The 25,735-nt window shown below is 34.6% G+C and overlaps 14 protein-coding genes across 14 annotated transcripts; 9 read left to right on the forward strand and 5 right to left on the reverse strand.

Moving 5' to 3' along the window:
- Positions 1-497: 497 nt before the first annotated feature.
- WICANDRAFT_25303 (glycosyltransferase family 32 protein) lies at positions 498-1,718 on the reverse strand (the record flags this gene model as incomplete). Its single annotated transcript, XM_019181126.1, has 1 exon — positions 498-1,718. The coding sequence occupies one exon, from the start codon at positions 1,716-1,718 to the stop codon at positions 498-500; it is 1,221 nt and encodes a 406-aa protein (XP_019041599.1).
- An 850-nt stretch (positions 1,719-2,568) lies between these two features.
- DBP10 (ATP-dependent RNA helicase DBP10) lies at positions 2,569-5,412 on the forward strand (the record flags this gene model as incomplete). Its single annotated transcript, XM_019182641.1, has 2 exons — positions 2,569-5,126; positions 5,160-5,412. The coding sequence occupies exons 1-2, from the start codon at positions 2,581-2,583 to the stop codon at positions 5,410-5,412; spliced, it is 2,799 nt and encodes a 932-aa protein (XP_019041600.1). The 5' UTR covers positions 2,569-2,580.
- A 597-nt stretch (positions 5,413-6,009) lies between these two features.
- On the forward strand, positions 6,010-7,206 carry WICANDRAFT_76564 (cAMP-dependent protein kinase; the record flags this gene model as incomplete). The annotated part of the gene is made up of 1 exon (XM_019184405.1): positions 6,010-7,206. One exon carries the CDS (start codon positions 6,010-6,012, stop codon positions 7,204-7,206), a length of 1,197 nt encoding a protein of 398 aa, XP_019041601.1.
- Positions 7,207-7,581: 375 nt separating this feature from the next.
- Positions 7,582-8,553, forward strand: WICANDRAFT_76565 (uncharacterized protein; the record flags this gene model as incomplete). The annotated part of the gene is made up of 1 exon (XM_019184406.1): positions 7,582-8,553. The coding sequence occupies one exon, from the start codon at positions 7,582-7,584 to the stop codon at positions 8,551-8,553; it is 972 nt and encodes a 323-aa protein (XP_019041602.1).
- Positions 8,554-8,770: 217 nt separating this feature from the next.
- On the reverse strand, positions 8,771-9,295 carry MNP1 (mitochondrial 54S ribosomal protein bL12m; the record flags this gene model as incomplete). Its single annotated transcript, XM_019185381.1, has 1 exon — positions 8,771-9,295. The coding sequence occupies one exon, from the start codon at positions 9,293-9,295 to the stop codon at positions 8,771-8,773; it is 525 nt and encodes a 174-aa protein (XP_019041603.1).
- A 354-nt stretch (positions 9,296-9,649) lies between these two features.
- Positions 9,650-10,181, forward strand: RPB9 (DNA-directed RNA polymerase II core subunit RPB9). The gene is made up of 2 exons (XM_019186131.1): positions 9,650-9,779; positions 9,829-10,181. Exons 1-2 carry the CDS (start codon positions 9,658-9,660, stop codon positions 10,010-10,012), a joined length of 306 nt encoding a protein of 101 aa, XP_019041604.1. The 5' UTR covers positions 9,650-9,657; the 3' UTR covers positions 10,013-10,181.
- Positions 10,182-10,651: 470 nt separating this feature from the next.
- CUS2 (U2 snRNP complex subunit CUS2) lies at positions 10,652-11,456 on the forward strand (the record flags this gene model as incomplete). Its single annotated transcript, XM_019181037.1, has 2 exons — positions 10,652-11,281; positions 11,334-11,456. Coding segments are annotated over 2 exons (753 nt in total), but the record flags the coding sequence as incomplete, so codon positions are not given.
- A 225-nt stretch (positions 11,457-11,681) lies between these two features.
- On the forward strand, positions 11,682-12,866 carry OLA1 (Obg-like ATPase; the record flags this gene model as incomplete). Its single annotated transcript, XM_019181245.1, has 1 exon — positions 11,682-12,866. One exon carries the CDS (start codon positions 11,682-11,684, stop codon positions 12,864-12,866), a length of 1,185 nt encoding a protein of 394 aa, XP_019041606.1.
- Positions 12,867-12,979: 113 nt separating this feature from the next.
- WICANDRAFT_82438 (SCO family protein) lies at positions 12,980-13,684 on the reverse strand (the record flags this gene model as incomplete). Its single annotated transcript, XM_019185378.1, has 1 exon — positions 12,980-13,684. One exon carries the CDS (start codon positions 13,682-13,684, stop codon positions 12,980-12,982), a length of 705 nt encoding a protein of 234 aa, XP_019041607.1.
- Positions 13,685-14,591: 907 nt separating this feature from the next.
- Positions 14,592-17,267, forward strand: CHS2 (chitin synthase CHS2; the record flags this gene model as incomplete). Its single annotated transcript, XM_019181130.1, has 1 exon — positions 14,592-17,267. One exon carries the CDS (start codon positions 14,592-14,594, stop codon positions 17,265-17,267), a length of 2,676 nt encoding a protein of 891 aa, XP_019041608.1.
- A 330-nt stretch (positions 17,268-17,597) lies between these two features.
- On the reverse strand, positions 17,598-19,141 carry LPD1 (dihydrolipoyl dehydrogenase; the record flags this gene model as incomplete). Its single annotated transcript, XM_019182996.1, has 2 exons — positions 17,598-19,000; positions 19,054-19,141. The coding sequence occupies 2 exons, from the start codon at positions 19,139-19,141 to the stop codon at positions 17,598-17,600; spliced, it is 1,491 nt and encodes a 496-aa protein (XP_019041609.1).
- A 686-nt stretch (positions 19,142-19,827) lies between these two features.
- On the reverse strand, positions 19,828-22,341 carry SGD1 (Sgd1p; the record flags this gene model as incomplete). The annotated part of the gene is made up of 3 exons (XM_019181163.1): positions 19,828-21,542; positions 21,666-22,059; positions 22,246-22,341. Coding segments are annotated over 3 exons (2,205 nt in total), but the record flags the coding sequence as incomplete, so codon positions are not given.
- A 577-nt stretch (positions 22,342-22,918) lies between these two features.
- Positions 22,919-24,127, forward strand: MSP1 (protein-degrading AAA family ATPase MSP1; the record flags this gene model as incomplete). The annotated part of the gene is made up of 3 exons (XM_019182642.1): positions 22,919-23,205; positions 23,262-23,325; positions 23,377-24,127. Exons 1-3 carry the CDS (start codon positions 22,941-22,943, stop codon positions 24,125-24,127), a joined length of 1,080 nt encoding a protein of 359 aa, XP_019041611.1. The 5' UTR covers positions 22,919-22,940.
- A 187-nt stretch (positions 24,128-24,314) lies between these two features.
- On the forward strand, positions 24,315-25,649 carry WICANDRAFT_76575 (uncharacterized protein; the record flags this gene model as incomplete). Its single annotated transcript, XM_019184407.1, has 4 exons — positions 24,315-24,368; positions 24,426-24,490; positions 24,542-25,532; positions 25,587-25,649. 4 exons carry the CDS (start codon positions 24,315-24,317, stop codon positions 25,647-25,649), a joined length of 1,173 nt encoding a protein of 390 aa, XP_019041612.1.
- Positions 25,650-25,735: the final 86 nt, after the last annotated feature.

The raw sequence follows: 25,735 nt of genomic DNA on the forward strand, positions 1-25,735 counted from the left end.
CTTACGAGATTGTGGATCTTCATCATCAGATTCTGGACCATCCGCTAGATTCTCTAAAGTTTCATATTGATTTTCATGACTGTTATTATTGAATACATCAAATGTTTTTTTCAATTTTGAACTTGAGTTTTTGATGAATCTTCCTAATCTGTTTTGTTTTTCTTTTGACTTGACCTTCTTGGGCTTCGTCACACCTTTACCAGATCCTATCATGGTTCAAAGATCAATAAAAGAGAGTCTTCTCTTGAACTGGTCAACTTGATCTTTGGAGATGAGTGCTTTGGTTCAAAATTTTTTTGGCATGTTCACGAAAAGTAAAGATTGGTTCGGGGACTACACAAATAGCTATAAAGTTTCCATAAATCGTTAATTGGATTGAAATATTAATATTGAACGAAAGCGAAGTATATAGTCCTTGAAATAGAATAGCAAAAGGGCAAAAGCATATTAAAACAAATAAAAGAAAAAGAAAAAGCAGCATATCATTATTATCATCATCACATCGATTTCCAAGTTCCTCTGAAATCATGCTTAACATACGTTAATTTATCATCTGGTTTGATCTCCAAATCTTCATTAAACGCATTGAAACTGTTGATGGGTAGTACCAAGACATCATCATAGAGTATAGGTGAAGATATCTTTGTGAAATTTGACCAACCAACATATTTCCCACCTTCAACATCGATTTCATTTCTTTCCTTATGATAATATTCAAATGTTGGATGTTTTATATTTGGGATTGGATTTTTATTTTGAATTTTTGAATTCTTGAAGATTTTGTTCAAATGATCAAATAGAGTATCTGTGAAAATACCTGGTCCTGTCCAATTTAAAATTGTATAGATTGAATGTAATGTGTGGTAATCAGAACCAATCTTGACATGATTTAACCTTTCATTATAGTTGTTCAAAGTCAAATCCACGATGGAATATATCAACTCTCTTAGTATTGGATGCCCCACTTTGGATTTAAAAGTCCATTGACAAAATTGAACACGACGAGCCATTTTGTATTTCCAATCCGCCCTATCATAATCACCTTCAATACCAACGACAAATCCAATGTTATTATTGACAGTTGGTGATTGATCAAAATAATTAGAACATTCTTGAGGAGTATCAGCCCATTGTGAAAGTGATTTTAGATTAATAGTGTCAATATCTGAATAAACACCACCTTTTGCGAAAAGTATTAAGTATCTGAGGAAATCAAATTTTAAAATATTCTTAGGCAATTTCTGCAAAGTATCCAAAATCTCTGGGAATTCAACATACATCTCAGTTATTGTTGAATCTATTTTATCATCAGTTATTAAATGATAATTATAATCTTTTTGAGACTCCCAAGAATCAATGTATTTTAACAAATTTGTATTTGAGATTTTCTCAATTGGTTCTTTCCAAGTTTGCCATATCTCGTTTGGTATTGTTGATTCTCTACTGTATGGATATTTTTTGGCTAATCTTGATCTTAAATCTTCTGGAGCATATTGTTGAACATAGTCTTCGAATGTGGAGTCATCATTATTTTGTAAAGTGGAAGCTATAGTGGATTGTAAAGCAGCAATAGGATCTGATGTTTTCCCTAAAACTTGTTCTGCTTGATCATTTAATAAATTTATTGACTTGAGGGTATTGTTTATTATTGATGGATAAATGTACTCAGTATTGAACAGCACATAAGTGTAAAGAGTTAAAGCACCTATTATCAGCATGACCTTCTTGTGGAAGATTCTAAACAGTTTGAGTTTAATGGAAGAGATTTTCTTCTTGTTTAATGAAGATGATGATTGACTCTCATGATGAAGATTTGCAAACCCTTGATGCGATTTCCTATTGTTTGAAAAAGCACCCAACCCTGGAAAACCTCTCATCCTAGTAAACCAAATCACTGACTAGCCCTTCTCTATGGTTAAACGTTCTTCTTCTTAGCCAGCTACACGTTGTTGAACAGCTTTGTTCACTGGTAAATGGTGAAGTTGATGTTGATGTATGCCAGCACTTCCCGAAGGATTTGCACTGGCTGATTGTTTACAACCGCAAAATTTCTTTTTGGGGGACGAAAATGGCCGAATCGGGAAGTGATGATGTAAGCAGAAATGGTGTTTTGGGGAGTTTTAGAGCATAAAGATGTTTAAATTGTATGGGAAAAAGTGGATATAGGATTATTAATAGTTGATATTAAAAGAAGTCCAGTTTAAAACAATTTCAAACGATGCTTAGACGTGTTTTGCAGTGTAAAGCTGCTTATGTATGGTCTTAGGCAATATCGCGAAAGTGAAGCTGAATTTGGCTGAACAGTCGCCAAATTGGGGATACAAGATATGGAAACTTGGAATATAAAGAGATCTGACTTACTAGGATGATATTTAAAAGCAATAGAATATTCCAAGATTATTTCCAACACCATTTACCTCATTTTTCACTTTTTATACGAACTCCTCCGCCAAAAACCTATTCTGTGATTACATAATTTCGCGATGAGCTAGGGCAAAAAAAATTTTAGAAAGCGTAAATAGTTAAGAAGAACCCAACTATTGAGATAGTGCTTGATAAGATACACAACTTATACACAAGATGAGCAGCAGTGACGAGGAAGATTTCGATATCGCTGGTAATATCGCTCTAGACGGCTCAGAATCAGAAGCTTACTCCAGTGATGATAACTCTGATGTGGAGGTTCAAGATGAAATCATCTCTTCAGATGATGATGAAGATGAACAACAAGCTCCAGCTAAAAGACAAAAAGTTGCACCTCAACAAAAGAAAAAAGATACTGCATTCCCTACTTTAGAACTTTCTGATGATGAAGGTGAATTGGAAAAGAAAAAGGAAGATGTTGAATTTTCAAGTTATTTCAATATAAAGTCAGAAGCTACAAAAGCTAAAGCTGGTTCATTTGCAAGTTTTGGTTTATCAAAATTTGTTTTGTCCAATATTTCTAAAAAAGGTTTCAGACAACCAACACCTATTCAAAGAAAGACAATTCCATTGATTTTACAAAATAGAGATATTGTGGGTATGGCTAGAACAGGTTCTGGTAAAACTGCTGCATTTTCATTACCACTTGTTGAAAAATTAAAGATTCATTCAGCTAAAGTTGGTGCAAGAGCTTTAGTTCTTTCACCTTCAAGAGAATTAGCTATTCAAACTTATAAGGTCATCAAGGAATTCTCAAAAGGTTCAGACTTGAGAACTGTTTTACTTATTGGTGGTGATTCTTTAGAAGATCAATTTTCTTTAATGATGTCAAATCCTGATATCATTATTGCAACCCCAGGTCGTTTCTTACATTTGAAAGTTGAAATGAATTTAGATTTGAAAACCATTGAATATGTTGTGTTTGATGAAGCTGATAGATTATTTGAAATGGGGTTTGAAGAACAATTGAATGAATTATTATCTGCATTACCCCCAAACAGACAGTCATTATTGTTTTCTGCTACATTACCTAGATCCTTAGTGGATTTCGCTAAGGCTGGGCTAACAAATCCTGTTCTTGTTAGATTAGATGCTGAATCCAAAATTTCTGATCAATTAGAAATGTGTTTTGTTTCAACAAAGAATAATGAAAGAGAAGGTAATCTATTAAATTTGATTCAAGATGTTATCAAAATTCCATTAGCTACACAAGATGAAATAAAGAAATTGGATAGTTTAAATAAGGAAACAGATTCAGAAGATTCAGATAATGAAGATGAAGATAAATCCAAGAAAAGAAAGAAAAATTTTAAAAGAAAGAGATTACCACCAGCAAATCAATTACCTTCACCACATTCAACAATTGTTTTCGTTCCAACAAGACATCATGTGGAATATATCACCACAATGTTGAAAGATTCAGGTTATGCAGTTTCCTTTATTTATGGTACTTTAGATCAACATGCCAGAAAAAGACAATTATTGAATTTCAGAGCAGGTCTTGCACCAATCTTGGTTGTGACAGATGTTGCTGCAAGAGGTATTGATATTCCAGTTTTGGCTAACGTTATCAATTATTCGCTTCCAGGTTCTTCAAAAATTTTTGTTCATCGTGTTGGTAGAACTGCAAGAGCTGGTAATAAAGGTTGGGCTTATAGTATTGTTTCAGAAAATGAATTACCATATCTATTAGATTTGGAATTATTTTTGGGTAAGAAGATTATGCTGACTCCAATGTTTGAAAAGAAATGTGAAATTTTAAAAGAACAACAAGGTGATTCATATGTTGAACCAAAAGTCTCATATACTGAAAGAATGGTTTTGGGTGCTGCTCCAAGAATGAATGTTGAAAATATGAGTGAGTTATTCACTAATTTAATCAATAATGATTATGATTTAAAAGTTTTACAAGGTGTTGCTGCAAAAGCTGAAAAATTATATTTTAGAACAAGAACATCAGCTTCAACAGAATCTGTTAAAAGAGCAAAAGAAGTTAAAATCGGTGGCTGGGATGAACAAAACTTATTATTTGGGAAGAATTTAGAAAAAGAGAAATTAGATTTTTTGGCTAAATTACAAAACCGTAATCATAAAGAAACTGTTTTTGAATTTGGTAAAAGAGATGATAGTTTAGTTGATTTGATGAATACTAGAAGAAGACAAATCGCCCCAATACAGAGAAGAGCTAAAGAAAGAAAAGAATTATTAGAAATGGAAAGGATTGCAGGTTTAACACATGGGTTAGAGGATGAAATTTTGAAAGGTGATTCTAATGAAGTTGGTTATTCCGTTAATGATAAAGTTTTAGATGATGAATTTGAAACAGCTGAAGAACTTTTAAATAGTAAAAAGCCAAAGAAATCTTTTAGAGATCCAAATTTCTATATGAGCCATTATGCACCATCTGCTGTTATTCAAGATCAACAATTATCATTGAATTCAGGATTCACAAATGATGCTCAAAATGCCACTTTTGACTTAAATAATGATGATAATATTCAAACCCATAAACAAACTCAAACAATGCAATGGGATAAGAAAGCTGGTAAATATGTTAACTCCAAATCTACCGATAAGAAATATATTATTGGTGAAAGTGGACAAAAGCTTCCAGCATCTTTCAGATCAGGTAGATATGATGCATGGAAGAAAGGTAAGAAAACTGATGGTGTTAAAGTTGGTGCTAGAGAAAGTGCTAATGAGTTCACTAATGTGAACAACAAGTCCATTGGTAGTGGAGGAGGTGGTAAGAAATTCAACCATAAGAAACAACAAGCACCAAGAGCACCAGATAAAAAGAGAGATGATTACCACAAACAAAAGAAGAAGGTTGAGCAAGCTTTGGAGAAAGGTATTCATGTTAAAGGTTTCAACAAGGCTGGTAAGGGTTCTAATGAGATGAAATCCACTGAACAAATCAGAAAACAAAGAGAGCTCCAGGAGAAGCGTCGTGCAAAGAATGCTCGTCCTTCAAAGAAGAGGAAATAGACTTATTGTTAATAGAATGGTGCTTTAATCATGAATCGTTTTCGTAGCCATCACTAGTAATAATCATGTCAGCGACGATCCATCGATTTTGTGCTGCCCCAACAACTTTCGCGAATTCATCTGCAGAGGAAGAAAAATCGACCTTTTGAATTTTGCGATCCTTAAACTTTTTGACTTCACCCTTTGCGACGTCAAACAACCAATTCTCAGTTCAATTCAACTGTTATCAGAAGGAGAATCATCTGCTACAATCCAATATCATATTCGAGCTCCATTGAGTCAAAACCAGTTGCAATTGAAGCGCTATAGTGTTGTTTTCAAGGTCAAGGAAATAGGTTGCCGTCATCGTTTCATCTGGTAGTAAGGTGGTATCAACCAAGGAAGAACATTCAAGATACTAGCGATCCCAATTAAACTACACCATTTTGCTGGTGAATAATTTCAATCAATTGAATCTTTATTCTTCCTCAAAGGTTAGAAGATAACAATCAGCATTGCATGCATACAAATATCCTAAAGAAACTCCACATCACTGGTAACAATTCAAGTAAATCAGCTGAAAACTCAGAATCATCATCTTTAGCTCAAAGTGACAAAATGGAGTACCATCAACAAATACCACAACAGCAAGGGCAACCACAACAACAGTTGAATGTGCCTCAAGGGTACCAGCCACAACAACAACCAATCTCGAGTTCTGCATCACCAAACTTTCCTCAACCACAATTACAACATAATCAACCTCAACAGCAGCAACAACAACCTCAGCAAATCCATCATCATCAACCTGTGTCAATTGAGCAATCATTACTACCTCAAAAGTCAACTATTTCAAAAGGTAAATACACCTTGAATGATTTCCAAATTATGCGTACACTGGGTACAGGATCATTTGGTAGAGTTCATTTAGTTCGCTCAGTTCATAATGGTAGATACTATGCCATTAAAGTGTTGAAGAAGGCTCAAATCATAAGAATGAAACAAATTGAACACACAAATGATGAAAGAAGAATGTTAAAACTAGTTGAACATCCTTTTTTAATTAGAATGTGGGGGACTTTCCAAGATGCTAGAAATTTATTTATGGTTATGGATTATATTGAAGGTGGTGAATTATTTTCATTATTAAGAAAATCTCAAAGATTTCCAAATCCTGTTGCTAAATTTTATGCTGCTGAAGTTACATTAGCAATTGAATATTTACATGCACACAATATCATTTACAGAGATTTGAAACCTGAAAATATTCTTTTGGATCGTAATGGTCATGTTAAAATCACTGATTTTGGGTTTGCAAAAGAAGTTTCCACAGTTACTTGGACCCTTTGTGGTACTCCAGATTATATTGCCCCAGAAGTTATCACAACTAAACCATATAATAAATCTGTTGATTGGTGGTCTTTGGGTATTTTGATTTTTGAAATGTTGGCTGGTTATACACCATTTTATGATAGTACACCAATGAAGACCTATCAAAAAATTTTAGCTGGTAAAGTTCATTTCCCTTCATTTTTCCACCCAGATGCTATTGATTTACTGTCAAGATTAATCACAGCAGATCTGACTAGAAGACTAGGTAACTTGCATAATGGTCCAGCTGATATTAGAAACCATCCATGGTTTGCAGAAGTTATTTGGGAAAAACTTTTAGCTAAAGATATTGAAACTCCTTATGAACCTCCAATTACTGGTGGTATTGGTGATACTTCACTGTTTGACCATTATCCAGAAGAACAATTAGATTATGGTGCTGGTGGTGAAGATCCTTACTCACAATACTTTGTTGATTTTTGATTAATCAACTCACCTATTTTTTTATAAACACGTCAATCTTCAGTTCTCCCAATCCACAGTATCTACTATTCTATCTTGTCTTTTTTTGTTTTAGTATATTTACGCTTTATGTTCTTCCTCCCTTTTAGTTTACTCTTCAATTTAGATTCTAAAAGTTTTATTATAGTTATTGTATTTGAAGAATGTTTGTTGTTGTTTTGTTTTCTCTGCATTGTTTTCACGGGTCAATAATATGTAGTAAAATTTAAATGTTTTGTAAAAGTGATGTATCAGATTTAAGAAACAAGTTTTAGGAAAAGACACCAAAAATATTTGAAGATTTGGTTTTAAATTAGTCTTGTTGATGCTGCTGGGCTTACAAATATTCATAAAGTCATGAGTTTGAATAGCTTTCCATCGAGACCACCCACAAAATCATCATTCACTAGTCAATCACAACATTCCAATTCCAACCAAACTAGAAACAAAAAACAAACACCAACCAGAACTGTATCAAACCTGAAAAGATCCAATGAGCTGCTATCAGTAGAAGATGAACTTAGAGAACTGTTAAATCATTCACGACTCAATCAAAGACAAAAGAAAGCATTCTCAGAGATGCTGGAGACAACATTTGATTTATTTCAAGCTCCTTTACAAAGTGGATCACACCAAGAATCGTTGATAGATTCATCATCAATTGAACTTTATAGCAAGATGCAATCTTTAGTCACAGCTTTGACATCTTTGATAATGAATGAAGAAGAGGCAACAAGACATGAAATAACCCATATTAAAGAAGAACAAGGAACTGAACAAGATGATGATTCAACTGAATTTTCTGATGGTGAAGATGCATATAAACCAGTTCTGGAACCTATCCAGTCAAATATGTTCCCAAGATCTTCTACAATTTCGAATTTTCGACCTCTAACCAGAAGTTCATCAATTGCTGAAACCACAAGAAGACCATCAATTAGATCAAACAATTCACCAACCTATAGACCAAACATTTCACCAACATTATATAACCCACCGCTTGATATACGGCCAAATAATAGATATCAAGAATTGCAACCTAATAGAAGTCCATTTCAACCTATGCAAACCCCAATACCAAGATCTTTTTCAACCCGTTCTGAAAGACCAAAATCTATGTATGTTGGCAATCAAGGACTACCCAATCTTCCATCAATGTCATCTACAAGGAGTATAAATAATTTACATGGTTATGTTTCACCACATGATCAATTCCATCAAGAATTTGGTTCTGATCATGGAGGTTTTGATGATTCAAGATATTCAACTAGATCTGGTTCTATAAGAGACTCTGCAACAAGATCAAAGAGATATTCAATGAGATTTTAAGCATTAATAATACACGATATGAATATTTAAAATTTTTCTTCTTTTATATTGTATATATGTACACGATTCAAAATATATCTTTTCTTTTTCTAACCAGACCCATAATAAAATTGTAATCATTTACAGACCAAAGCAAAAAAAAGTCAAAGCTCTTTCTTTTCAATAAATTAATCTTTCCCACCTGATTCCACAAAAACAAAAAACATACAAGGAAAATCTATTCAAGAACAACTTTAGCACCTAAAGCTTCTAAAGCAGCTTTTATCTTGTCAGCATCTTCTTTTGCGACATTTTCTTTCAAGATCTTTGGAGCAGCTTCAACGAATTTCTTAGATTCAACTAATGATAAGCCTAATAAACCTTTAACTTCTTTAATGATCTTTGGTTTAGATTTAGCATCGAAACTTTCTAATTTGATTGAAAAGATTGTTTGTTCTTCTTGTTCTTCTTTAGCTGGGGCTTCTTCTTCAGCAGCAGCTGGGGCAGCAGCAGGAGCAGCACCTGCAGATGGGAATGAGATGTCTGGGATGTTTAATTGTGATTTTAATTCTGAGATCAATGAAGCAGTTTCAAGAAGGGTTAATTTTGAGATATCTTCAACAATTTTGGTGATTTTTGGATCAACACTAGCAGCTGGGGCAGCTGGAGCAGCAGTTGAATTTAGACGGGTAGCTGAAGCAAGAATTGATCTTCTTGGGACAGTACGTAGAGCACGGGCTGAGTATCTGGTGATGGAGTACATGGTTGTGGTTTTTTGAGGAGTGAACACTGAAGCTTTAACTCGTCGTCTCTTTGATACTGGAAAATAAATGTGAAAAATTCGTTGGCTCCAAAAAAAATCGCGTGCACACGCCGCCGTCGGTGCACTTGTGCCGCGAATTTGTTTTCATCGAAAACGAACGAGACGATTTGTAGAGTTATACAGGCTTTGAAATCAAACAGAAACACAGTTTTGAGCAGCAGAAGACCACTTGTGCACAATGACTTCCTTCAGATTCTGCGGTGAATGGTGAGTATTGATATGGTGCTCTTTTTTGGGAGCATTATAGCGTTTCTGGTTGAGTTAATGAACAATTACTAACGTGATTGAAATTTAGTAACAATATGTTGTATCCTAAAGAGGATAAACAAGCTAACCGTTTGTTATTCGAATGCAGAATTTGTGAATATGTGGAAGAAGCTGCCACTCCGCTAGTGTATCGTCATGAGTTGATCAGTAACTTTGGGTATGTGTATGTTTGAGATGGTGTGATGAAATTATACTAACAATTTAAGTGAAACTGCTGGTATTGTGCAAGATATTGGTTCAGATCCAACACTTCCGAGATCAGATAAGGAGTGTCCAAGATGCCATGCTCATGAAAATGTGTTTTTCCAATCTCAACAAAGAAGAGCTGATACTTCTATGGTTCTGTTCTATGTTTGTTTAGCATGCTCGCATACTTATAAGAGTACCTGAGTGAGAAGGGGTATCTGATACACACAATCTCATGAATGCGGTTGGTTTTGTACTCTTGGTGGAAAGAAGCTGAGGTTCTTTTGAATGGTGATTACTAGTGTGACATATCGTTCGTTTTATGTTTAGTTTAAAATAAGTTCCGTGTATAATAGTTGGTTTTGAAATAAAAAAAGGGTTTAGAAATGAGCACCTGGATCGTAGAAAGCAAGCACTCGGCTATTGAATCTTGCTGAACATATTTTGTGCTATTCATACGTTTGAATGAAATTTTGGCAGATTCTATGGGTTTCCGCGCTCTTTTGTTTACTTCAAACTTTTTTTTGCTTAAAACAATCAAGCCAAAAGTCATATTCAACCAGTTAATTTGCTTAATCAAAGATGGCTGACTTCTTGAAGGACATTGATCCTAGACAGATCGATTCCAAAGATCTAGACCCCCGTATTTCATATGACCAAAGTGAAGAGAAATGGATATTTGAAGATCCAGACACAAATGAATTCTTTGAATTCAACCATGTTTTAGAAAGATGGATACCATCAACTTTTGCCAATGATGGTAATCTCACTGAAGCTCAAAAGGAAATACAAGAAAAGAAGAAACAAAAGTTACAAGAACTGAAAGAAGAGAAACAATCTAGAAAGAAATCTGCACCACAAACAGCTGTCTATGTATCTAATCTACCACTAGATGCTGATTTAACGGAGTTGAAGCAAATATTCTCCAAATATGGGATCATTGCAGAGGATTTATTAGCTGGCAAACCAAAGATAAAGTTATATACAGATGATGATGGTAAATTCAAAGGTGATGCTTTAGTGGTTTACCTGAAACCTGAAAGTGTTGAGCTATCTATTCAAATGTTAAATGGAACAAAATTAAGAGTCAATGGAGGTGATATAACGGTCCAAAAGGCCGAGTTTAAAGAAAAGACAGATACTGAAGCTAAAGGGACCAAAAGACAACTCACAGAAGAAGAAAAACAGACAATAAGGAAACGTTTAAAGGCATTGAATGAGAAAGCTGAAGACTGGAATGGTGATGATGATACAATTAATCCGAAATGGCTTAAAACAATTGTTATTAAACGAGCCTTCACTCAGGAAGAGATTAAAGAGGATCCATTGGTTTTGAATGATATAGAGGAAGATATGAAGGAAGGATGTGAAGAAATTGGATCAGTGGAGAAAGTGATTGTTTTCGATCAAGAAGAAGAAGGAGTCGTTATGGTTCGTTTCCATAATAGCGACTCGGCAGTCAAGTGTATTGAAGTAAGTCGAGTTTCTCTTCATCGTTGATTATTATTTACTAACACTAAACTAGAAAATGGATGGTAGATTTTTTGGAGGTCAAAAATTGGCTGTTTCTAGGTACAATGGTGAACATTACAATAAAACAGATGACAAAGGAAAACATAGAAAACATTCCCCTGATGAATATGAGAATGACGAAGACAGAATACAAGACTATATCAATAAAGTTGATGAAGAATAGTTTAAATACACATTACACTTTAGTTTCCATTTTGGGAAGTCTAGGTGTCTTGATTTTTTTGGCCGTACATTTTTTTTTTCACCAACATCATCAAAAAAAAACTGAAAGAAAATCAGCTGTAGCACACTTGAAATGACATTTTAATAGAAAAGCAATTGCTTCTTATAATCATTCATAATGCCTCCAAAGAAACAAGTTGAAGAAAAAAAAGTCTTATTAGGTCGTCCAGGTAATAACTTAAAATCTGGTATTGTTGGTTTAGCTAACGTTGGTAAATCAACTTTCTTTCAAGCCATTACTAGATGTCCTCTAGGTAACCCAGCTAATTATCCATATGCTACCATTGATCCAGAAGAAGCTAGAGTTATCGTCCCATCTCCACGTTTAGACAAACTAAACGAAATCTACAAACCAAAATCAGAAGTCCCAGCTCACATTACCCTTTATGATATTGCCGGTTTAACAAGAGGTAGTTCCACTGGTGAAGGTTTAGGTAATGCTTTCTTGTCCCACATTAGAGCTGTTGATGCCGTCTACCAAGTTGTTCGTTGTTTCGATGATGCTGAAATTATCCATATTGAAGGTGATGTTAACCCAGTTCGTGATTTGGAAATTATTTCAAATGAATTGAGATTAAAAGATATTGAATTTGCTGAAAAACATTTAGAAGGTGTTAACAAAATCACTAAAAGAGGTGGTCAATCTTTAGAAGTTAAACAAAAAAAAGATGAAGCTGCTTTAGTTGAAAGAATTATTGAATTATTAAAAGATGGTCAAAGAGTTGCCAACCAAACTTGGAGTCCAAAAGAAGTTGAAGTTATCAACACCATGTTTTTATTAACTGCTAAACCAACTATTTACTTGATCAATTTATCAGAAAGAGATTACATCAGAAAGAAGAACAAGCATTTGTTGGCTATTAAAGAATGGGTTGACAAATTCTCTCCAGGTGATGTCATTATCCCATTCTCAGTTTCATTAGAAGAAAGATTATCCCACATGGAAACTGATGAAGAAAGAATCGAAGAAGGAAAGAAAATCGGTGCTCAATCTCAATTACCAAAGATTATCACCACCATGAGACAAAAATTAGATTTGATTTCATTCTTTACTGCTGGTCCTGATGAATGTCGTGAATGGACTATTAGAAAAGGTACCAAAGCTCCACAAGCTGCTGGTGTCATTCATAATGATTTAATGAACACTTTCATCTTGGCCCAAGTTAACAAATATGAAGATATCATCCAATTCAAAGATGAAGCTGCTGTTAAAGCCGCTGGTAAAATGTTACAAAAAGGTAGAGATTATGTTGTTGAAGATGGTGATGTTATCTACTTCAGAGCTGCTGCTGGTAAAAACTAGGTTTAATTAATTATAGCATTAATCCCATCAAATTTACAAATATTGTAGTTGATTAGAGTGACATTACTATTTAAAAACTTTACTTTATACATGAGTTTCCATTATATACATAACTAGGAGAAGAAACTGGAAAACCAAGAACCGCCATTCTTTCTCTTTTCACGTTCAGCTTTTGGAACAAAAGCGTCAACATGTTCTTTAATTTTAACTGGACCGGTATCTTGATCATAGTTTCTACCAAGTGCATCAACAAATTCACCATCGGAATCCATCAAATAGAAAAAGATTGAATGGTCAACCAAATAATCTTGACCTGCTTTAACATTTGGAGGTGTGGAAAAATACACTCTGTATTGCTTACATGTGTTTTTCACTTGATCATAAGTACCAGTTAAACCAATAATATCTGGATGGAAATCAGCCAAGTATTCTTTCACAACTTTCGGGGTATCTCTATTTGGATCACAGGTGATAAAGACAGGTTGGACTTTAATACCTTGCGATTTTAATTTATCTAACCAAAGACCTAGCTTATCCAATTCATCAGGACAAATATCAGGACAATGAGTGAAACCAAAGTATAAGATATTGAATTGACCTTTTAGGTTTTCTTGAGTAAATGGCTTACCATCTTGATCGATCAATTCAAATGGACCACCAACCAATGGTTTACCATAACCTCTATTAGCTTCAGCTTGTTGTTGAACTTCTAGTCTTCTCTTTTCTCTAGTGAAAAAGTAATACAAGATACCACCGGTTGTAACCATTAAAACAGCAGCTTTCCAACTTGCAAACTCTATATTTCCTGATGATTTCATCTTCTGAGATTGAGTTTGGGTTCCACCAATTGGTATTCTACTTAATGGTTTCTTTTTTGGTTGTGTTGATGATGATGGGCTTTGATCTGGTGATTTGACACCATTGTCGTTTAATCTAGCTATGGAGCTTGAGAAAAAACTTTTTTGTATAGTGGATGTGGAGCCAATAATACCCCTGGTAGACACCAACCTTTTAGGAATAATTCTAAGCATCTTGAACGATATTAAAGAACAATTTCAATGCCAAAGTTCTTGCTTACTACAGATGCCATTTCATGAATGTATGATTTTTTTCAAAGATAGGAATATTGGGTACATAACCATATCCGAATTGGGATAAACCCATTTTGGGCATCTGAAATTCACAAATTTAATCATCAAACCCTTTTCGGAAAATTGTAAACATAAACAAAAATCGATGCACAGCTCAAAACAATTTGGATCTGATACACATTTCAAATAAAAAACAGACAGATGCTTTCTTTTCAACTTCTCATTACAATAGACATCAGTCATTCTGAACACAATGAGTGGTCCTTATGATTATGACAAGTACGGTTTGAATGAACAGAGTCCTTCAAGACCTCAACCTGCTTTGACAAACCAATCCCCAAAAAGATTTAACGCTAGTCTCGGTGCTTCCGATGCTTTCAACCCCTTCCCTCAAAACACTGCCAGCAACAGGTATTCACCAAGAGTTGACTTTGGTAGAAGACAAGGAAATCAATCAAACTATGGTACTCCATTCAGCTCACCAACAAAAGTGCATCCAGCTCCAATGTTGGTCAACTCACCATCTCATTACCCATCCCATGAAGCTACTCCAAGAAAACAATATGCTGATTTGGAATCACCAAAAAGAAAGAAACAAAACACAGTTATAGTTATCGATGACAGCGATGATGAGATGAACGAAGTTGGATCTTATGACATCAACCGTTCACCAACAAGAGGTTCAAATTCTACTTCAAGTTCATCTAGAATCTTACCACCCCCAAAACCAATCTTCTCAGCAACTACATACGCTGCTGCAAACCACAATTTACAACCAGAATCAATCTCGGGATATAACGATGGAAGAATCAGCAGTGGTAGCACTGTTCAATCTGAAGAATCAACAAGAATTAGAGATCCATTTCAAAATGATCCAGAGTTCAATGAAAAAGAATTCAATGAGAAATTAGAAGCCCAAGATACAAATTACAGCGGTGAAACTTTTGACTTTGATGAAGATGAAGAATCAAGAAACGAATTTGATGAAGCAATGATGTATGAAGTTCCAACAGATGCTCAACCACGTCGTCATAGATCAACAATTCGTAAAACTGTTACATCAGAAAACGGTAACTTGATTCTTGAAAACCCAGTTCCAACTAAATTGGCATCCTTCTTACCAAGACGAGATGAAGACGAATTTTTATTCATGAGATATTCAGCTTGTACATCTGAACCTGATGATTTTGTTGATGCTGGCTTCACTTTAAGAGCTGCTAAATTGAACAGAGAGATTGAATTATGTGTTTGTGTTACAATGTATAATGAAAATGAAGTTCATTTAACAAGAACTTTACATGCTGTGATGAAAAATGTCGCCCATTTATGCTCAAGAAATAGAAGTAGAATTTGGGGTCCTGATGGTTGGAAAAAAGTTCAAGTTATTATTGTTAGTGATGGTAGAGCTAAAGTTAATGAAAACGCTTTAGATGTGCTAGCTGCAATGGGTGTTTATCAAGATGGTATTGCTAAATCATTTGTTAACTCTAAAGAAGTTAAAGCCCATCTTTTTGAATACACTACTCAAGTTTCTTTGGATCCAGATTTAGAATTCAAAAGTGCTGAAAAAGGTATTGTCCCTGTTCAAGTTTTGTTTTGTTTGAAAGAACAAAATAAAAAGAAGATCAATTCACATCGTTGGTTATTTAATGCTTTCTGTCCAGTTCTTGATCCAAAAGTTGTTGTTTTATTAGATGTTGGTACAAGACCAAACACTACAGCTTTATACCATCTATGGAAAGCTTTTGATAGGGATTCAGATATTGCTGGTGCAGCTGGTGAAATTAAAGCATTGAAAGGTAAAGGATGGAGAAAGTTATTAAACCCATTAGTTGCTTCACAAAATTTTGAATATAAAATGTCAAATATTTTAGATAAACCTTTGGAATCATCATTTGGTTATATCTCAGTCTTACCTGGTGCTTTATCTGCTTATCGTTATACAGCTTTGAAAAATCATGATGATGGAACAGGTCCATTGAACTCATATTTCAAAGGTGAACAATTGGATGGCCCTAATAGAGACGTCTTTTCTGCAAATATGTATTTAGCTGAAGATAGAATTCTGTGTTGGGAATTAGTTGCAAAGAGGGGTGACAAATGGTTATTGAAATATGTTAAAGAAGCTAAAGGTGAAACAGATTTACCAGAATCTGTACCAGAATTCATTTCACAAAGAAGAAGATGGTTAAATGGTGCACTTTTCGCTGCTATTTTCTCTCAAGTTCATTTCAGACAAGTTTGGAACACTAATCATTCAATGGGTAGAAAGATTGCCTTACATATTGAGTTTTTCTATCAGTTCCTTCAATTATTGTTTTCTTGGTTCTCAATTGCAAACTTTTACTTAACATTCTACTTTTTGGCTGGTGCTTTGAGTGGTAATAAGATCATTCCACATAATGGTGGGTTCTGGCTATTTACCATCTTCAACTACATATGTGTTGCTACCTTATGTGCTATGTTTATTATTTCAATGGGTAATAGACCACAAGGTGCTGAACATTTATTCATTACATCTATGGTGCTGCTATCATTATGTTCAACATATGCTTTGATTTGTGGGTTATTCTTTGTTTTCCGTACATTGAATATGAGAAATACTGGTGGTGATGTTTCAGAGAATACATTTGTCAATATTGTTGTTTCTTTATTATCCACTTATGGGTTATATGCTGTTATGTCTATTTTATATTTGGATCCATGGCACATTATCACTTGTTCCTTCCAATATTTCTTATTATTACCATCATATACTTGTACTTTACAGATTTTTGCATTCTGTAATACACATGATGTTTCATGGGGTACAAAAGGTGAGAATAATCCAACAAAGAGTTTAGGTACTGCTATCATCAAGAAAGATAGTTCTGGTCATGAAATTGTTGAAGTTGAAATGCCATCAGATCAACTAGATATTGATGGTGCTTATAGATCAACTTTGAACAACATCTCAATTCAAAGAGTTAGAAACAAGACTCCAGAAAAGGAACCAAGACCAGAAATTCCAGGTGAAGATTATTATAGAGATGTTAGAACAAGAGTCGTTTTAACTTGGTTAATCACAAATTTGATCTTGGTTATGATTGTTTCACAAATTTATTCACCAACTGAGACTTCAAGTAATAAATATTTAGCATTTATCTTGTGGTCAGTTGCTGCTTTAGCTGCATTTAGAGCTGTTGGTTCTACATGGTTCTTGATCACTAAATACACTCGTTCAATTTTGGAAGCCAAACACAGAATGGAAGATGGTGGTCACACTCCTAGTTTCTCTGTTAAGAAATGGTTCAAGCGTGATTCAGATTGAGCACACAAGACGTTAAAATTTGTATATTATTTGATACCCTTATTAATACAAAAAGTTGTTATGTATATTCAGAATATTGATGTAAGTATAATTCAATCAGATATGTTAGAGTATTTGTCTACGCTTTTGAAAACATATTTATATATATGTATAATTCACTTAAATAAAAGTCATGATCAACATTGAAAATCAACCATAACCGAATCATTATTTGGAAAAGGATTCTTCAAACCAAAAACTTTTTCCTCATTATAAAAAAATTTATGACAAATTTTATTTTTTCATTTATTTTTCCTTTGCTCTTTTTATTAATCTTTCCTCTTTAACTTCTTAAAAGTTGATTGGTTTACCAAAAGTAGCTAAAGCAGCTTCTTTGAAAGCTTCAGATAAAGTTGGGTGGGCATGACAAGTTCTTGCGATATCTTCAGTTGAAGCACCGTATTCTAAGGCTAAACCAGCTTCGGCAATCATTTCACCAGCATTTGGACCAATGATATGAACACCTAAAACTCTTTCAGTTTCAGCATCAGCCAAGAATTTAACAAAACCTTCACTGTCCAAGTTTGTTTTAGCTCTTGAGTTGGCTAAGAATGGGAATTTACCAATTTTGTAGCTAATACCAGCTTCTTTTAATTGTTCTTCAGTTTGACCAACCCAAGCAACTTCTGGATGAGAGTACATAACTGATGGGATGTTACCATAATTAACATGACCATGACCTTCTTTAATATATTCAACGGCAGCAATACCTTCTTCTTCAGCTTTGTGTGCCAACATAGGACCGAATGTAACATCACCAATGACTCTAATGTGTGGATGTTTTGATCTGAATTGTGAATCAATAACTAGACGACCTCTCTTGTCAACTTCCAAATCTAAAACTTCAGCGTTTAATCCTTCAATGTATGGTCTTCTACCAACAGCAACTAGTAAAACATCAGCATCTAATTGTTCTTTAGCACCCTTTTTAACGTTTTCAACTTCAATATTAACAGTTTCACCATCTCTTGATGCACTCAACACTTTGGTGCCTAGTTTGAATTTCAAACCTTGTTTTTGTAAGAATTTTTGAGTAGCTTTAGCAACTTCACCATCCATAGAAGCACCAATAGCATCTTGGAATTCAATAACAGTAACTTCTGAACCTAATCTTGAGTAAACTGAACCCATTTCTAAACCAATGATACCACCACCGATAATGGCTAATTTCTTTGGGACTTCTTTCAAGGCTAAAGCACCAGTAGATGAAACGATTCTTTCTTCATCAATGGTGATACCTGGGAATGGAGTAACTTCTGAACCGGTAGCGATGATAATGTTATCAGCTTGAACAGTAGCATCTTCACCACCTTCGATGGCGGCGACTTTAACGGTGTGTTCATCAACAAAAGAACCAGCACCTTTGTAGTATTTGACACCGTTCTTTTTGAATAAACCTTCAATACCTGAAGTCAATTGAGTAACTGCGGTATCTTTAGCTTTTTGGAAATTTGCCATGTTTAATTTGACATCACCAACATCAATACCTCTTTTAGCGGTATCGGTTTTGATTTGATGGTATAGATGTGAGTTATTTAATAAAGCTTTTGATGGAATACAACCAACGTTTAAACATGTACCACCTAATCTACCTCTTTTTTCGATACATGCGGTATCAAATCCAAGTTGAGCAGCTTTGATGGCAGCAACGTAACCACCTGGACCACCACCGATAACAACAACATCATGTTTTTCTAATGAATGGGTTAGTAGAGTTTCCCAAGGATGAATTATTTCAATTACTCACTGGCAGCAGCATCTGCTAGAGTACGAATAGCAGTGAAGCTAGTTCTTCCTATACGAGTGACAGGACGTAAAGAGACTGATCTGAGCATTGTTTTGAAATGTGAATATGAAATGAAAAGTAACGAGTCTCAGGTGAACCAACAAAACTTGAATCAAACAAAGAACGTCAGTATATTAAACTATATCAAATCAGTTACAAGATGATTCAAGCAGTTTATCAAAAGATGTAGAAATGTTTTTGTTTCCAAGACGAAGGGCGACAATTCTCAACCACCCATTTTTACCCGGATCCATCAACGGTGAAGAGAAGTCCTAAAGATTACAAGTGGAAACTGGGATATCAGGCTGAAAAGAAGGGGAATTCCAGGGGAAAGTTGGATAACTCGACTCGCTGGAGTCATCGCTACCGAATGGACCTGGTTTTATGTGAGGAAAGGACCAGTGTAAACTCAATTCTGAGTGGTTAGCGTTGTAGAGATGGGCCCATCGTGATAGAGCCCATCGCTAAAGAATTCAGTCCCACTTTTTCACGATTCCGTGGGCGTCCTGTTGCGCTTTCGGAGGGAGCGTTTGGCAGTGAGCCCCTACAAACGCCACGAGGCTGAAGCAGGAGCGTGTCCCGCTTCCACGGGGCCTCTGCTTTTGCTTTCTTTTTGTCAGCATCAACTGATGAAAAGAGAAATCCGGAAAAAAAATACTGACTAAGCAGTGAGTGTAAGCTGAGTAATCACAATACAAATGTATAAGCTATAAACTACTGATTATGCATTAAATTCTATTTTAAAAACTCATCTGCTATGTCACAGAAACAGTCAACACCCCAGTCAACCCTTCTCTTTTGTTTTCTTCCACTGATGATATCACTACTCTTGACTTTCTCTTGCAAAAAGTATTGCAACCCTCTCATCATGGCCTTTTGAGTCTCACATTTGGCCAATACACTCACCAACAAATTATCTTGGAATTTTAAATCACTAGCTTTAGATTTTTTAGACCCAGCACCGAATGTTGAAACTTCTGATTTCTTACCAATATTATCAAAAAATGAAATCATCAAAACTTCAATAAACAAACTTGAATCTGAATTTAATGTCAAAAAGTTGATATTCTTTAAGGAATGCAAAGGTAATGTACCTTCAGCAACTAAATAACCAAAGAATTTACCAACATTAACAACTCTTTGCAATTGGAAGTCATCATCTTCACCAACTAGATCACTATTCAAGTTTTTGAAATAATCTTCATCGTCTTGATCATCTTCATCACCTTCAAGTTCTCTTATGAAATCCCAGAAACAAAATTGTAATGTCTTTCTTAAACTATGAGATGAACATAGTTTATTGGCCAAGAAACTGTAGTAAGGATTGGAAACTTTTTCTATAGAAACACAATGTAATAAAATCTTTGGAATTTCACGTTCTTGAGACTTTTTCAATTTCAACTTATCCAATTTTGTGAAAGCATCAATGAAATCTTGTGAAGACATGATACTAATGAAAATAGCTCTTCTAATATCTGTATTCATTCTTTGAGATCTAGCCAACTCCATCCAATTTGGTTCTGCGTTATCCAAAATATCATTCATTTCATCTTCATTCACCAAGACTTCATCCTTCTGATCAGCAGCATTGTTACCTTTCCATGCTGAACCAACTAACCACCATTTACCTTTAGTCTTGATATTATGGATATCATCTAATGAAACGTGTAATGGATCATGGAACTTATTATTGTTGATAGTGGCTAAAACTTTCTTCATTCTTGTAACCAATTGCATAGCAACTTCATTGTTGAATTTTGTCTTGTTATTCTTCAAATTTGTAATAGTATCCACTAAAAATCTTGTTCTGGCATTAATCTCTTGATTTGCAATATTTTTTTGTAATGTAATGATAATCTCCTTCAAGGCATTAGGATCATCATTTCTCATTTGTTGGCCTGCGTTTTTAACTAATCTTAACAACAATTCAGAATTTATTTCTGATGTTTCTTCAATTAATTTTTCAATCAAATTGTACAATAATTTTGAACTAACAACTTGGAATGAATAACATGCAGTCAATAATGAAATTAAATTACCAGCTTCTTTAGAACGACCTTCATTATAAAATGATTCATATTTCTCAACTAAAGTTTGTATGAAATGTGCCCCAAATTCAACACCTTGTAATCTGTAAATAGAAGCAGCTAACCCAGCATGAAGGATAACAAATTGATCCAATAATGATGCTTGTTGAATAATACTTTCCAAAACAACAGTAGTCAAACATTCAGTAACTAATTGACGTGGATTCTCAGAATATACTGAATTGATCTGATTAATAATAGTCATTGCATTAGCTTCAGAAAGTTTGTTTAATGGACCTTTAATGGATTTTTTGATACGCAAGATTTCTTCAGAATCACCAGCTTGTAAACGTTGACGTAAAGCTGGTGGGATATACTTGGAAGTTGCTTGAACTGGTGCAACATATGGGTTTTCCTTTGGTGCTGGTCTCATAACATCACCTTCATCTTCCTCATCTGTAACATCAATGTCTGAATCGAAATCTGAAGAGTTGATTTCATCATCAGAGGAGAATGGGTTGTCAATATGTTCACCATTTTGATCACCTTCAGCATCTTCATCATCTTCATCATCATTTTCGACTTGTTCTTCCTCTTCCTCTTCTTCAATGTCTTCTAAATCCTCACCCCCTTCACTTTCATAATTTTCAGCACCAGAACCATAATTATCCAAAAAGTCCAAGCCATCAAGTATATCATCTAATCCATCACCTTTGCTATCTTTCACTTTCGTACTCTTCAATCCCAACTTTTTTGCATAATACTTCATATCATCTTCATCTCTTTTCATCAGTCTTTCATCATCGGGAGAAATATATCTTTCAACTTTTTCCTTCTTACTTTTCTTCTCTTTTGGTTTCACCTCTTTAGACTTCTTTTTCTCTTTAGCTGCTTTTAATAATGCCATTGTCTCTTCAGCACTGGTTGGTTCTTCAACCTTCTTGTTCTTTTTCTCTTTGGCTGCTTTCAACATGGCCATTGTATCTTCTGCAGTAGTTGGTTCCTTTTTAGCCTTTTTGGCTTTCAAAGCCATCAATGCCTTCATGGTATCCTCTGCATTCATTGGCTCTCCATCATCTTCCTCATCATCGAAATCTTCTTCGTCAAACTCTTCATCTAAATCAACGTCACTATCGAAATCACCTTCACTTATGCTATCATCATCTAAACCAATATTTTCTTCATCGGCATCTTCATCATCAAATCCATGAAATTCCTCTTCTTCAACTTCAGTGGTTGCTTTAGTTGGAGATGGTTTATTCTTTGATTTTGACTTTGATTTAGTTGGTTTTGATTTCTTTTCAAGAGATTTTCTTCTTGATGCGTTAACCTTCTGCTGGCGTTCACGCTGTTTCTTTGCCTCTCTTTCTTGTTTACGAGCCTCTTTTCTTGATGGTCCAACTTTTCTCTTCTTGGAGTAATCAACATTACCAAAATTGTACCTAGCATCGTTATCATCTAGAAGATGTTAGTCTCTATTCATTTTTAAGAAAATACACTCCACTCACTTGTTGTATCCTTCTTCATTTCATCAAGCAAGGTACCGGGAAGTCTGATCCCATGTCTCTCATCGTTACTTCTCTTCTGGCCTCTCATCTTGGCTATTTGAGCTCTGTCTGCACTAATAATCGATAACTCGTTGTGTAAATATTTCACCTCATCGCTTATATAAATTTTTTTGTATGCATTTCACAAACCGAGGTGTAACCCTCGAATCTCCCCATGCTCTGAATTTTGGGAAAAAGGCAAAATCAATAAACTCAACAAGAAGTAATATTGAATAACTTGCAAAGAAAACTGGCTTCTTCAAGAATTATCAGCATGTCAAAATTTAAGATAGATCTCAAATTGGTGACAGATATCGCCCTCTTTGTGGGTGCATCCATATCGGCATATTATATGATGAATCATCTATTGAGTCAAGAAGGACCTGCAGCTAAGTCATCAGACACTAAGAAGAAGGCAAATGCTTCTCTACAAAGGCTTAAGCAGCTGAATCCAGACTTGAAATTGGATTTGAATGATTATGAAAATGCAGTTTTGGCGTCTGTCGTGACACCTTTTGAAATAGATGTTAAATTTAATGGTGAGTGCAAGTTTTTGGATATAGTGGAGAAGTTGAATATTAACTAAAGGTTATAGATATTGGAGGACTAGAAACAATAATAGATGAATTAAGAGAAAGTATTCTATATCCATTGACAGTGTATGTATTACTTGAGAGAAATCACCAATGAGCTTTTCTAACAAACAACAGACCTGAACTATTTACTCATTCATCATTACTACAAGCTCCAAAAGGTGTATTATTATATGGCCCACCAGGGTGTGGTAAAACCATGCTTGCCAAAGCCTTAGCAAAAGAAAGTGGTGCAAATTTCATATCTATTCGTATGTCCTCAATAATGGATAAATGGTATGGTGAATCAAACAAGATGGTTGATGCAATCTTCTCATTAGCTGAAAAATTACAACCTTGTATTATATTCATTGATGAAATTGATTCATTCCTCAGGGAAAGACAATCAATGGATCATGAAGTGACTGCGATGTTGAAAGCTGAATTTATGACATTATGGGATGGGTTAACTTCAAGTGGTAGAATATTGGTGTTGGGTGCTACAAATAGACCAAATGATATAGATTCTGCATTCATGAGAAGAATGCCAAAGAGGTTCTCGGTAAGTTTACCAAATATTGAACAAAGAACACGTATTTTGAAAATATTGTTGAAAGATTCAGAGCTTGATAAAAGGGAATTTGATCTTGATAAATTGGTTTATCAAACAGATGGGTTGAGTGGGTCAGATTTGAAAGAATTATGTAGGGATGCTGCTATGAATTCAATGAGAGAATACATTAAATACAATTTCAAAAATGGTAAAAAGATTACAGAGGGGGATATTCAAGTGAGACCTTTGAAGAATTCGGATTTTGTTTCAACTTTGAATAATACAATAAAATCAACTTCAACTTCAGGATTTCTCGAACCGTCAGCATTAGGTTAAGTAAGTGAAATATTATATACTCTTATAAATAGTTTGTTTTTGATGGTAAGCTCAAACGTAGTGTGATATGTTTCCGTTTAAATTCACGTGACTGATTTTTCAAATGTGAGAGATCGCATCAGAAATATAAACATAAGATCATCAAACAAAGTAAACAAACTGATTCAATACTCTCAACAGGATTAATATGGCCAGTGAAGGTGCTTCCTTACTTTTGAACCAGCCTATTGTCATAGACAATGTGAGTTTTCACGCGTCTTTATTACCATTTATTGCAATTTCTAACGCGTATTTACAGGGTTCTGGTACAATCAAGGCAGGTTTTGCAGGTGAAGAAAAACCAAAGACCCATGCTCCAGCTATGTATGTTTAATCATCTCATAAATAATCTAACTTGATATTAACCTTTCCCAGAATAGGATGGCCCAAATATTCAAAAGTGATGGCTGGTGCTCTTGAAGGTGATACATTCATAGGAAATAAGGCACAAGAAAACAGAGGACTATTAAGACTTAGGTATCCAATTGAGCATGGTATAATACAGAACTGGGATGAAATGCAACAGATATGGTCTTCTGTGCTACAAAATGATCTAAAATCAAGTCTTGAAGATCATCCTGTTTTGATGACAGAGGCTCCACTAAACCCCAAAAGACATCGTGAAAAGTGTGCACAAATATTCTTTGAAACTTACAATTGTCCAGCGTTATATATGTCAATTCAAGCGGTTTTGGCATTATATGCTTCAGGAAGAACAACTGGTGTCGTGCTAGATATCGGTGATGGGGTTAGTCATTCTGTTCCAGTATATGAAGGATTCTCACTACCGAATGCCATAAAAAGAATAGATGTTGCAGGTAGAGATGTCACTGAACAATTACAATTATTATTAAGAAAGAATGGTTATCTTTTACAAACAAGTGCAGAAAAGGAAATAGTACGTCTCATAAAAGAGAAAACATGTTATGTTTCACTAGATCCTAAAAAAGATGAAAAAGATTGGTTATCATCAGTATTTGATTATGAAACAGCACAAAGTGGTAATAAGAATACTGAACAATATAAATTGCCAGATGGTAAAACAATTGAAGTGGGGGCTGAAAGATTCAGATCTAGTGAAATATTATTCCAACCAGAAATTATTGGTTCAGAATTTCCAGGTGTTCAAGAGATGGTTTTCGATTCAATAAATAAAGTTGATTTGGATTTAAGAAATTCATTATACCAAAGTATAGTGCTAAGTGGAGGTACAACATTATTGAAAGGTTTTGGGGATAGATTGATCAATGAGTTGAAATTGATGACACCAAAGGGTACAAAGATAAAGATATTTGCACCACCAGAAAGAAAATATAGTACATGGATAGGTGGTTCTATTCTTGCAGGGTTGAGTACTTTTAGAAGAGTGAGTAATTTTTCTAGTCTGTTTGTGATGTTTACTAACAATTTTCTTTTTTAGATGTGGGTTTCAAAGGCTGAATGGGAAGAGAACCCTGACTTGATTCATACAAAGTGTCTATGATGATAATAAAGTTACAGCATCCTCGTTAAATGTACACACAATGATGACAAAAATAAAATTATTAATGCATAGCTATAGAGATTTTT

Source organism: Wickerhamomyces anomalus, assembly GCF_001661255.1.
Source record: "Wickerhamomyces anomalus NRRL Y-366-8 unplaced genomic scaffold WICANscaffold_1, whole genome shotgun sequence".
Classification (NCBI taxonomy): domain Eukaryota; kingdom Fungi; phylum Ascomycota; class Saccharomycetes; order Phaffomycetales; family Wickerhamomycetaceae; genus Hansenula; species Hansenula anomala.